This window comes from Solanum verrucosum, unplaced genomic scaffold (assembly GCF_900185275.1).
Source record: "Solanum verrucosum unplaced genomic scaffold, falcon-dt-bn FXZP01000036.1, whole genome shotgun sequence".
NCBI classification, from domain to species: Eukaryota; Viridiplantae; Streptophyta; class Magnoliopsida; order Solanales; family Solanaceae; genus Solanum; species Solanum verrucosum.
This window is the reverse complement of record NW_026020253.1, coordinates 1,039,007-1,051,699: the sequence shown is the minus strand read 5'-3', so window position 1 is coordinate 1,051,699 and position 12,693 is coordinate 1,039,007. Positions and strand designations below refer to the sequence as shown.

The following is a 12,693-nucleotide window of genomic DNA, read 5'->3' as shown; positions in this document are numbered from 1 at the left end:
TTAAAGGGACATATTTGTCATTTACCTATTCTATCTCGGGATAAGTTATCCCGGGATTACTATACCACCCATGGGGAGGGATAACTTATCCCGGTACTAATTATTAATCCCGGGATAAGTTATCCCGGACTTGCCAACCAAACAACATAATTTTTTTTTTTATCCCATCACTATTTCCTTATCCCATCACTATTATTTCTAATCCCTCACACCAAACGAGCCCCAAGTGTCCCTTTTAGGTCCTCTCAGATAATCTTTGGGATTCTGGCAAAACCCTCTCCCATGGCGTCTCTCTCCCCATTCCCTGGAACGGCTAACTCCATCTTCTCCCCTAACATCCACTTGAAATTCCGTATTCCATTGTCTACACTGCTTTTCCGACCCATCCGTGCTGCCCCACACGACCGCATCTCCACCACTTCCCCTAACAACAACCGTTACTCTCCACAATCAAGACCCCGTCGGAATAACCATCAAGATTACAGAAGAATCAGTACGCCTATCCAAAAAGAAGCTGACCCAGTAACATTGAGCCCCATTTCAGCAGCTGATGTTAACTTGATGAGTCTATGCAATGAAGGTAAGATTGACCAAGTAATTGAGTATATTTCCCAGGGCGTTGACGCTGACTTTCGTATTTTTGAGACATTATTGAGCTATTGTACTAAACTTGCGTCTTTGGACGTTGGGGTGAAGGTGCATGAGCTCTTATTGCGATCCCCATGGAGTAACAATATTGAATTGAACAGTAAGTTAGTGGAAATGTATGTTAAGAACGGAAGCATCAGGAATGCGAGAAAAGTGTTTGATAAAATGCGTGAAAGGAAGTTGGAGCTATGGCACTTGATGATTAGTGGGTATGCAGAAACTGGAGATGGGGAGAGTGGTTTGCTTTTGTTTGAGCAGATGAGAAAACTTAGGCTGTTGGAGCCCAATGGGGACACTTTTTCCGTGGTTCTTTCGGCTTGTGCTAGTAAGGGGTCTGTGAAAGATGGTTTTACGTATTTTGAGCTAATGAAGAATGAGTACGGTATTGTTCCTGGAGTTGAGCATTATTTAGGGATCATTGATGTTTTGGGAAAATCTGGGCATTTGAATGAATTGCTAGAGTTTATTGAAGACATGCCTATTGAGCCTACAAAAGTAGTATGGGAGGCCGTTATAAATTTTGCACGAATTCATGGGGATATTGAACTTGAAGATCGAACTGAGGAGCTGCTCATTAGGTTAGATTCTTCCAGAAATATGGCTGATAAGCCCCTTGCACCGTTTCAGAAAAGGCATTCTGAGTTTAGTATGCTTGAGGGTAAAGATAGAGCTAATGAGTTCAAGATCACAATTCCACATAGGGCAGATGCATATGAAAAATTGAAAGGCTTAAGCGGGCAGATGAGGGATGCTGGTTATGTACCAGACACGAGGTATGTGCTTCATGATATTGATGAGGCTGCTAAGGAGCAAGCGCTGATGTATCATAGTGAGCGATTGGCTATTGCATATGGTTTAATTAGTACTCCGGCAAGAACAACTCTTAGGATCATCAAGAACCTCCGTATATGTGGTGACTGTCACAACGCCATTAAGATCATGTCAAAGATTGTTGGGCGAGAGTTGATTGTTAGAGATAACAAGCGGTTTCATCATTTCAGAGATGGTAAATGCTCCTGTAATGACTACTGGTGAAGTCATTAGTCCATATTCAGACTATTACTTTGATTTTTATTGTAGAATTTGTAAATCTACTAGGTGCAATACATTCTCGGGAATCATGTTTACAGGATGATATCAGATTGTACATTAGTTATATGGTTATTTTGCTTGAGAATAGTTACAGTCTCCCCAAATTTGCCACTTCTTGTTATTGGGTAAATTAAAACTGTCTTTATCAACTTCTATTACCTCTGAGGGCTAAAAGGCCTCCCGAATAAACAACATCTTATGCAACAAAAAGATGAATATTAAAGAGTGTGTTTTACTACTAATATTTTGTGGACTCAGATTTGCTATAGGAAGGATTTGAGGATTATCAGAGTTGAAATTTGCATTGACCCTGTCCAGCACATAGAGCTCTGCTACTTTAATTTGTTCAGGTCGTGCTGATGTAGAACTAAAGGAACTGCAAACTACTCCATGATGACACAGAACAGAAATGGAATGGCACAGTCCAAGAGAAAGAGTTACTGGATGTGTAAAATGATGGATTGAATGAAAAGTTTCATTTAGAAGACATCAACTTTTATTTACACATTTTCAATGTACCTGTGTTTGTATACAGAAGGGATCCTATCGAGTTATAGGTGGAACCAGCAGCAGTCTCATCTAATTGCTTGCTGAGTCAACTACTTATTTAAAGAACAATTATGCGGTACTCTCACGTATGATTTCATCTGAGCCTCAAAAAAAGGATTGTTAGGAGTGCAGGGCTGATGGTTGACTATTTCTACTGCGGGTAACAACTTCATCTCGTGATGGTACTCTCAGTCAGGTATGATTTCATCACATCATAGACAGTAAATCCAATTGCAACATATGGTACAACCTTTATTTCAGAAATCACATTTATCAGGGCCAGTAATATATATAATAATATAGGAAACAGAGAATATTACCCACTTTTGGTTCTAGCAACTTGCATTTTACCTGGAAAAAACAGGCTTTAGATCCTTCTTATACTTTTGGTTTACCTTTAACTAATCATATTTTTCATTTGTTTTCCCTTCACTACCTTATTATAAAATTGTCCAACATGATATTGATTTCAATCTAAAAGAAGTAGAACGTGAAGATTTTTCCAGATAAATCAATTTACATTATATATTCAATTCTCTAGGTTATCTATAAACTGTTTTATTTGCTTAGCTGATTTTATCTATCATAAGTGTGCTTAATTAGAGTACTGCCTTAGATAAAGCCATATTTACGATTTCATGTTTTTCAAGTAAAAATGGTTTGACATGTTTATTTAATCTGTGAGAGTGATAAAAAATGTTAAATCTGAATTTTTATTTCACAGAACATTCTGAAAGATACTCCCTCCATCTCATTTTATGTGAGGTAGTTTGACTCGGCACGGAGTTTTAGAAAGAAAAGAAGACTTTTAAAACTTGTGGTTCAAAATGAATGATAGAAACTTGTATGACTATAAATCATTTCATTAAGGGTATAATAGACATTTTAAAGTTAAATTGTTACTTAATATAGAAATGTGTCATTCTTTTTGGGACTGGCTAAAAAAGAAAGTAAGTCACATAAATTGGAACAGAGGGAGTAGTTAATAGTATTCTTTAAGACATCGTCACAATATCTAAGATTATACAGACAATTTTGGATTTCGAAAAAAAAAAGCATGTGTAGCTTGCTATTCTCATTTTCTTTTTTATAAAAGAACCCATGCTTCTGAGTGTTTAGTATAGAGGGTTCTTCTTTTAGGGAAGGAGGATATCTTGGGCCTTGAACTCGACTTTTACTTAATTTTAACCGAAATAGGGGAGGGATGAGAGGAGGTGACAAACGGGTGCACTATTGTTTCTGGTCAGGGGTTAAAATGTCATTATTGGAAGGCTCGAGCCTTTTTCTATAGCACCGGGAGGCGATTTGTCAATTTGAAAATCATGATGAAATAATAAGCTTTTTCCTTTTTCGAAAAAGATATAATAGTAAGCAAAGCGTAGTCACTGCCTTACCTTCAGATAAGTGAGGCTAAGTCCAGACAATAGTAGCTTCCATCCTTGTCTTTGTACAATCATAACAAGAGTATTAAACGATCCTTTCATTTCATGGCTGCTGGTAGATGAGGAGAGTCACTGTACCTGAAAATATTTGTCTCCTCTTTGTCATTCCAACAGCAAGTTGGTCACATGAATACTTCTTTGGCTTTTATAGTCTCACTATACATACCTGCATCTGGCGTCTCACGACATATAAAGGATAACTGAAAGTCCGACCAAGAAGTCCTGCAACAGTTCCACATGCTAGTTTTACTCTGATGGACTTCCGGTTCTCCTGAGAGATGTTGCTTTTCATTTTCTCATAGAAGTAAAATTTAAGCCCTGTATATGGGAGGACTCCATAGAGTGATGATGCTGGAAACACCGTATGGTTATTAAACGAACAAACTTGATATATATATATATATATAAGCTTAATCCGAATTGTTGTGAGGTAGACTTCATACCAACTCCACAGTAATAGGCCTCTTATTCCAGCTTCCATGTATGTCTTTGAAAAGCAGTCCCGCACCCCTTTGTAAAATTGTTCACCAGTAGCAAGCCTTTGCATATTCAACTTCTTGGATCCAACAAACTAGACAATCATAAGCAAATCAGTACAAGATTGCTTATGGAAACTAGGAGCTCAATTGATCCATTTCCTTAGGACTAACAGAATCCACTTCACAAGTACTAAAATTTGATCAAGTTGCCAATCTCTGCTCTGATATTTGCTTTGAGAGATAGAGGAGAGAGTCAAGGTGTGTGATAGGGAAAAAGAAAGGAAACCAATGAACATGTCCTCTTTATTGTCGTACCTAGTAAGCCAATTGAGCTCAAACTAAATCAAGTGGATAGGCATAAAGTACAGCAGTTCCAGCAGCAAATGATCCTGCTATGACATCTAGAATGGGACCTTTCCCAATTCCAGGAACAGTATGTGTAATCAGCAACAGTACTCATCATCATAGGCCATGTAATGCAAAGCAGCATACGGGACAATGTGAGCAACACTAGCTCAGTTTCCCCTGGAGAAGAGTTCCACTAGCATAACATGTAAACTTAAAAATAAATAATACACCTCCTAGTTCAATTGAGACAGAAGCTGTGGATCCATCACCTGAAAAACCCGAGAGCTCTTTCTGTCGTAGCAGTTTTTTGTAAAGGATCCTGATAGCCCCAAGCTCCGAAATTCAACTTCTCAGGTCTACGTAGAAGAGAACTCAAAGATAAGGAATTTAATCGTCCAGGATTCCAGAGCCCCTCATGCTAAGGGTTCATTATATTTTCGACTTAGTAATTGAGTAGCTACATTACAAAGGTTCCTGGACTAGATGCCCACCCCATCATTTGAGTAATATTCTACCAACAGAATTGTCAAGTTGAACTTCCAAAAAGGTGACAGCAGATGCAAATTTCATAATTCTAGAAGAATTTCCAACCATTAGATCCACTTGTAAATTTCTTAAAGTCAGTAAGGTTCTTCAAGCATCTCATTCTACCTTCGAGCTCGTCATAACCAGAGTTAATTTTTTCCTTGGATTAAAAAACTAGGTGGATCACAGAAACTTGAGGAAGAAATACACGTGTCATAAATCAAATGTTAATTTGTCGAATAAAATAGACAACTAAGAAGAACATTGGATCAGTCCCTAAATACTCATTTGCACCAAACCAATCAATATAACATGTGGAGTCAGATTAAAAAAATTATATATTAATTAAATGTAGTTTAAAGATATAAAGTTTATATTAAAGACACATATCTTGCATTACTTTGGTGCTGATATGGGTGGACAAATATAACAGACAGGCCTACAGATTCAAGAGGAGCAACAACTGTCTTAGAAAATTCCATCCATTAACACAACACCCTCCTTTTCCATTTGAAGAAAGATAAATAGTACCACGAAAATCTTGAAGAACACTAGTACAGAAACAGTTCGAAAGAAAAGTAGGAGAATGTCAAATGTCAAATGTCAAATGTATTGGAGGCTTATTAGGGGTTGAACTCGGGGTGTTACATCGTTGAGATGTCTATTGTGCTTTCACCTTTGCACAAGTTCATATTCCAAGCGTCTTCAAAGGTGGATGTTCACAGTTCACATGTGATTGGAACAGAATAAGGTGAAGGAGATAAACAACATATTATTCAAGAGCTACCAAACTTCAATAAGATGGAGAGGAAGTCGGTTTTACTGATCACCAGTCTTGATCAGTTTTGGAAAAATAAGGGATATTCACACGGTAGATGATTTTGGGTTTATGTCCACTCCTTTTGTTGATAAACATAATAAAGGATTGGATGATGTTGTGGAACAAGAAGAAATTAGCGAGACTGGGTGTGCTATAGACCAGGAAATTGACATTGATTGTGGTATAAAATGTACTTCTTAAATCTTGTAATTTTATTACTTTAAAAAAGAATGACCTAGTTTCTTTTTAGTCTGTTTCAAAAAAATGACCCATTTCCTTTTTTGGTAACACTTTAACTTCAACTTTCCATGTGCCAGGTTTAAGGCCACAAGATTAAAGAGTATTTTAGTACATTTGACATAACTTTAATTTAGAACCATAAGATTAAAAAGTCTTCTTTCTTTTCTTAAATTCTATTCCATGTTAAACTAGACCATTCTTTTTGAAAATGAGGGACTACTAATTGTGAAAAATTAATTCTTATTTCTCGAATGTTACATCAGTCTAGGGGATATCTGTGAAGAAAAAAGTTTTAGGACAAAAAACATGTAAGAAATTTGGAAGAAAGAGGGGAGGTGACATTTGACAAATGACAAGATAGTGTCTGATTTAATCAGATTTATAGGAAAAAATGTAAGAAATCCTAGATTTATCACCTTAATGTACACTAATTGGAATGCAATGCCAAATGATAAATGATACTAACAACGCATGTGGTAATATGTCAAGTTAAGAACAATCAATTTTGAGATTGTATGGGTTTCAGAATCAACACTCACGAGCCGCGTCTGTAATCTCCACCAACATCAACAATGGCCAGAATTAAGGTTCATGAGCTGAGGAACAAGTCGAAGCCAGATCTACTGACTCAGTTGAAGGATTTGAAGGCAGCGCTTGGTCTTCTTCGTGTCGCGAAGGTCACTGGTGCTCCGAACAAGCTCTCCAAAATCAAGGTGCAGGTAAGGTTGTCTATTGCACAGGAGGTTCTGACTGTAATTTCACAGAAGCAAAAGGCTGCTCGTTTACAAGAACAAGAAATACCTGCCTCCTGCGCCCAAAGAAATCTAGGGCCATCCGCAAACATTTGACCAAGCACCACGCGTCCTTGAAGACGGAGAGAGAGAGAAAAAGAATAAGGAGATGTACTTAGTATGCTATCAAAGTGTAGGCTAGGATCTAATAATTTCCCAGAAATTTTGGTGTTTGAATCCCGATATGTATTTGGTTTATCATGCAAATTTTGTTTCCTTTGGCGCTTATGTCATTAGAAACATGACTGGTATGGAGCTTTATTTGTTCCTAGTAAAATAAAAAAATTGCCATTGTATGTTTACTACTAACTGAAGCTAAATATATTTTACTTGGAAACATGTCGCGTGCATAACATTTTTCTTTTACCAAACACACCACCAATGCCTAAACTTTTTACAGAACCAAACTAATCATTGAAGGATATTTCTCCTTACCTGAATAATATTTTACAATTACTATCCTCAATAAATACTTAAAATGCATTGGGAGATTGTGAATTATATATAATTTGTTGACAGACAATAGTTTTACCCAAACAATGATAAATTTGTACTACTATTTCACAGTTTACACATGATTAGTACATTGCATATATAAGCTAGAATTATTCAATGTCAACAATCCAATCCCTCTTGTCCTCAATATGCCCTTTTTGTATCCCTACAAGTGTTGAGTAAAGTTTCTTGCATACTAACTCTGACTTTATTTTATAATCAATCCTGCACAAACAAATTCACTAATTAAACAAATAAATCAATATGTTTATTTGGCAGAACTAATTGTGATGTGATTATTTCAATATGTTGGGTGAAAGAAGAGAAATTATGTCGGTTTGGTCATGTTTCATTGTAAAAATTGAAAAACAATAATGGTTTTTTTGTTTCTAAAGTGAAAAATGAAAATTAAAAATAGCCGAAATTTCTGAAAAATATAATAAAAATGCATGGCCAAATACCAAGTGTTTTACCTTTGGCCTTTATAAGTAATACTACCTACAGGAGCAACACCAACTGCTGTGCCTGTGCAGAACACTTCATCAGCACTAATCAATTCATCAGCTTCGACTAAACGTTCTTCAACCTGAAAAGGTTCAGTTATACCATTATTTGCTAGCTAACTGAAATAACATAGATGAGCCAAACTTTCAACGGATGACATAGATGAATCTTCTCTCAAAGTTCGATGACATATTTGAGCATTTTCCCTAATAACTAATTACTTGCTTAAACCTGCAGCTAGTACCTGATATCCAAGATCAATTGCAATGTCCATAATGCTTTTTCTGGTCACTCCTTCAAGAATTGTTCCACATGCTATTGGAGTTGAAATCAGTCTTCCCTAACAAGGTAACGACAACATTGACAATAAGGAAGATGATCTTCAATTTCCGAAAAATTAAACCAGTGGACTACAAATTCGAACATGAAAGTACCTTCACAAGAAAAATATTGCAGGACGAGACTTCTTCAATGTACCTCTTATTTACAGAATCAAGGTACAGTACATCTGAAAATCCTCTCTCCCTTGCATTCCTTATGGCGCGTAAAACCTACACTAAAGAAAGAATTTAGTCACAACTACTTTTTAATTTGACTATAAGTAAAAATACGAGGGAAAAAATTTACCGGGGCATAGTTAGTAATGCTTTTGACTCCACCAGCTCCACCACGTGAGGCACGATGAAAGTCTTCATCGACATACAAGTTCAATGGTGCTGTTCCTTCCTGTAATTGAGCCATTTCAGACTTTTTTTCCTTTCAAATCGATATATAGATATACTTGAATTATGAATATTTAAAGAAAGAATAAGAACCTTGAAATAGTTTCCAACAGGGCAAGCATAGACAAGGAAAGTGTACTCAGGTGCTGGAGCTAAGCCGAGTATCGATCCACTTCCAAAAAGCAGAGGCCTAATATAAAGTGAGCCTTTTCCAGAAGGCGGAATCTGCTCTTGCTCAAATTAGTAATAAATATATCTTTATTGAATAATTATTTATCTTTTAACAAGTGATTACCCATCGCTTATTAGCTAGAGCAGTTTGTTTGACAGCATCCACAAATTGATCTGTTGAAGGATAGGGCATACACATTCTTTCAGCTCCAATCTGCATTCTAATGGCATTCTCACGAGGACGGAATAGAGAGAGGCCTCCATTATCTTGTCTATAAGCTTTTGTTCCTTCGAACAAACCCTGTTTCATTTGAATGAATGAAATTTTTCAGTATTAATTTGTGAAACTTCTTTCTGAGTTCTAACAGTACGGTATATAATGAGTACTTGTCCATAGTTTAAGACACCAGCAGATGGACTGAGTTGAATATTCACATAGCGATTAAGTTGCCCTTTTTCGAAATTTCCAGCAACATCACAACTTTTCGTTATATACATATAATCAGTTGGCATAAATCCGAATCCAAGCTTGTCCCAATCAACAACAGGGCACTCTTCATCATCACTGACAATATAAAAAAATTGTGATCTCTGCTATGATCAATAACACTTTGTTTGAATGGTTGTTACGTATTGTTTCATAATGAATGAATACAGACTAACAATACAATATAATACAACCGATAACAACCATCCAAACAAGGTGTAAAAGTAAGAGTACATTTTTTATATGAAAAACATGAATATTGTACCTGTAAACACCAGGTCTTAAAGATGTTGCAACCTGAGCTGTGTAGTACCTACATTCAACCTGCAATCAAGCAGGCAAATACCTCTGCTCACTTCATTTCATTACATTAACATATATATCATTTGTTTCTTGTTTACTCCTGAATATTTTAAAAAATATGTTGAAAAATTTTAAAATATTTTCAAATTTTGTGGTCTTAAATTGGTTGTGTATAATGTCCTAAAAGGTATTTGGTTAAAGCTTATAAGCATATTAAGTATCTACCAATTAGATAAACACCTAAAGTGCTTTATAAGACACAATCAATCAAAAAGTCACGAGTTGATACTTATGATTTTTCAGCAGACTTTTTACATTATTTCCTGAGGTACAAAAAGATTACTACTATTTGCAATAAATATTTTTAAAGTAGTGACATTAATTAATTGCATTCACAAAATAAATATGAAGAAATATAATTTTATTGATGAATAATGTGGGTACAATTCTATTTGTTTGCATAATTCTTCTTTATGATTCTATTCAAAAATGTCCCAGGGTCAAAAAAGTCTTTTTTCTTAATAAATATATTATTTTTTCTTATAAATGTATTTTATTCCTAATAAAAATATTACTTTTAAAGAACACTATTCTTTTTTAAAAATCACTTAACCAATAAATAAGTAAGAAATAATTGTTTTTTTAATCTAATTTTATCAATCAGATTAAATATTAAAAAATCACTTAACCAATAAACAAGTAAGAATAATCGTTTTTTAATCTAATTCTATTAATCAAATAAAATGCCTACATGTACCTTTTGACTTATAATATTAGTTCATATATATAAGATCATAGTAATCCTATCATTAATATTATTTCGATTACATTAAAACAAATACTAATAGAATAGAAAATATTTTTCTCAATTTTTTTTAATTAAAGTAGGATAAGCATTTGCTAATAATAAAAATTATTATTAGGAAAATAAACATGTTAAAAATTAATGAAATAATATATTTATATTAGAAAAGGATATTTTTGACCTATTTGACAACAATAGGAACATTTTTTAATTAAATTATTAATGATAAATATATCTTTTAGACCAAATTATCTATTGAAGACATTTTTATTTAATTTCACATAATTGAACGATATTTTTTCTACTCTTTTCTGTATTTAAAAATAATGACATCCTCCGTTCTTTCTGTTTTATCGACTTATGATAGTTTTACACATTATAAAGGTATTTCAGATTAAAAGTTACGTATTCAATTAGGACAAAATGAAAAGAACGTGCTCTATTAAATATTGATGATGTGATATTTATTTTCATGATTTTGTATGATTGAACTGTTGGGTTTTTTCTAATAAATCTAATATGTGAATTTTCATATCCTTTGAGTATGTATTATTATTAATTTAAAATTTTATAACTTTTAAAAGATAAAAATTTGAAACTCGCAAAGTTTTCAATTCTAATTCCGTCTTTGATAGCAGAACTTATGGACATAGTTATTTAAATTGAAAAATGTTTGGGAAGCGCGATAAGTAAACAATATTTCAATACCTGTTGGATTGTACAACCAAAAAAGTTAATTTTGGGCATATTCGTCAATAACTTTTCCTATATGATTAATGTGTGCTTGGACTGCATTAGTATCTCTTTTACAATTTTATGTGTTCAACAATAATTCTTCATAGGACATCGAGTGAGAAATAAAAAAAAAATATTCAGCCTATAAAGGCAAGAATGTGTTTTTTGTTCCTTTTCTTATTTTTCACCCGGTATTCAATTTCCACAATGAAGCTTGATTAAATTCAAATTCCACTAAGGTTTAAATTCTCCTAAATACGAAATCATCTTTATTATTAGGAGGGTCCTTCACCTATTGTGGGGCCAATGCGATAGGGTAAGGACAAAATCTATTAAGAGAAAAATCATATGATAAGACTTAGAAGATTTGAGACTCCAACCTTAAATATAAGATAATTAATTTATAATTTAATCCAGTATAGAATTGCTTTGTTTGATATAATTTAATGGTATTTCTATTATATATACTAGTATAAAGATGGTTCAATATTATTTTGATGAGCAAATAATTATACTCATAGTTTTATAATAGCATATGTAGATTTAATTGTAATCAACTTCATGTATAATTATAAGCTAATACTAATTTACATAATAAACAAAGGGAGCACATACTATTGAGCAAAGTTAATTTACAGATACTCTAAACATGAGAAATCACTAACTTTGAGTGTAAAACTTTATTTGCATGTTGGACCAAAAACAATAAAAGAAAAAAAATGATATATTGGGATGAGAGTATAGTTCACCTGCAGATGCGGAGATGAAGATCCAAACAATTTACGAATATATGCAGGTGCGGCCCTTTGAATCATATTTAATTTCCACAACAAACCAATAATTTAATCCAACAATTTGAAATTCCAAAGTTGGGATCAGGATTGGATATATACTTCTCACACCTACCATTTTCTTTCATTTATATAGGAGGGAGTTAGATGCTCATGCACGCATATTTTTGGTATTTCAAAAAAAAAAAGTTCTTCATTTACTTTATTTTAACTAGTCTATAATAATATTTAGAAAATTATGGGATTCACTTCAACTATATCCTTAACTCATATCCTTTAGTTATAACTCACATTAAAGAGAAAAAAAGAAGATGATGATATATATCTTATAGTATTTTAAAATCGTTTAATTAACACTGTTTAAAATTTATTAATATTAATAATATTTTATTTTATTTTTAATGAAATGATTCACTATCATTTTTCTTATTATATGCATATTAAAAAATCATAAATAAAAAGATTATTTTATTATTTTGTTTCTTAATATATTTTTTTGGAATTTTATAAAAAAATGTGAATTCTTTCAAAATGAATTAATTGCAAAGGCAATATAGGAAAAAATCAATTAATATTTTCTTGATTTAGTAGTCTTGTCGTTTCTATTTATATGTCACCATTTTCGATTTTAGGTCCTTTAAAAAATCAGATCACTTTACTATTGTATCCTTATTTAATATTCTCTTGAAGTAAATTTCAATAAATGAACATAAAATTAATTGTTTTTATTAATTAAATTGCCAATG

General features: G+C 33.3%; 2 protein-coding genes and 2 pseudogenes across 2 annotated transcripts; 2 read left to right on the top strand and 2 right to left on the bottom strand.

Moving 5' to 3' along the window:
- The first annotated feature begins 250 nt into the window (after positions 1 to 250).
- Positions 251 to 1,729, top strand: LOC125833099 (pentatricopeptide repeat-containing protein At2g15690, mitochondrial-like). The gene has a single exon (XM_049512246.1). It carries the CDS (start codon positions 283 to 285, stop codon positions 1,681 to 1,683), a length of 1,401 nt encoding a protein of 466 aa, XP_049368203.1. The 5' UTR covers positions 251 to 282; the 3' UTR covers positions 1,684 to 1,729.
- Positions 1,730 to 2,409: 680 nt separating this feature from the next.
- LOC125833112 (mitochondrial carrier protein CoAc2-like) lies at positions 2,410 to 5,152 on the bottom strand (annotated as a pseudogene).
- Positions 5,153 to 6,699: 1,547 nt separating this feature from the next.
- On the top strand, positions 6,700 to 7,053 carry LOC125833111 (60S ribosomal protein L35-like; annotated as a pseudogene).
- A 452-nt stretch (positions 7,054 to 7,505) lies between these two features.
- On the bottom strand, positions 7,506 to 12,032 carry LOC125833100 (branched-chain-amino-acid aminotransferase 2, chloroplastic-like). Its single transcript, XM_049512247.1, has 10 exons — positions 11,906 to 12,032; positions 9,579 to 9,637; positions 9,214 to 9,391; positions 8,951 to 9,127; positions 8,749 to 8,880; positions 8,561 to 8,659; positions 8,368 to 8,484; positions 8,178 to 8,273; positions 7,903 to 8,015; positions 7,506 to 7,654 (listed from the first exon to the last, which is right to left on the bottom strand). Exons 1-10 carry the CDS (start codon positions 11,969 to 11,971, stop codon positions 7,540 to 7,542), a joined length of 1,152 nt encoding a protein of 383 aa, XP_049368204.1. The 5' UTR covers positions 11,972 to 12,032; the 3' UTR covers positions 7,506 to 7,539.
- Between the last annotated feature and the right edge of the window lie 661 nt (positions 12,033 to 12,693).

Bases quoted from the DNA above. Each gene is read 5' to 3' on its own strand.
- LOC125833099 (XM_049512246.1), top strand. From the start codon at position 283: ATGGCGTCTCTCTCCCCATTCCCTGGAACGGCTAACTCCATCTTCTCC.
- LOC125833100 (XM_049512247.1), bottom strand. From the start codon at position 11,971: ATGATTCAAAGGGCCGCACCTGCATATATTCGTAAATTGTTTGGATCT. The intron at 9,638-11,905 runs GTGAACTATACT...GCTTGATTGCAG, and splicing joins CTTCATCTCCGCATCTGCAG to GTTGAATGTAGGTACTACAC. The intron at 8,660-8,748 runs GTTCTTATTCTT...GCTCAATTACAG, and splicing joins CTGTTGGAAACTATTTCAAG to GAAGGAACAGCACCATTGAA.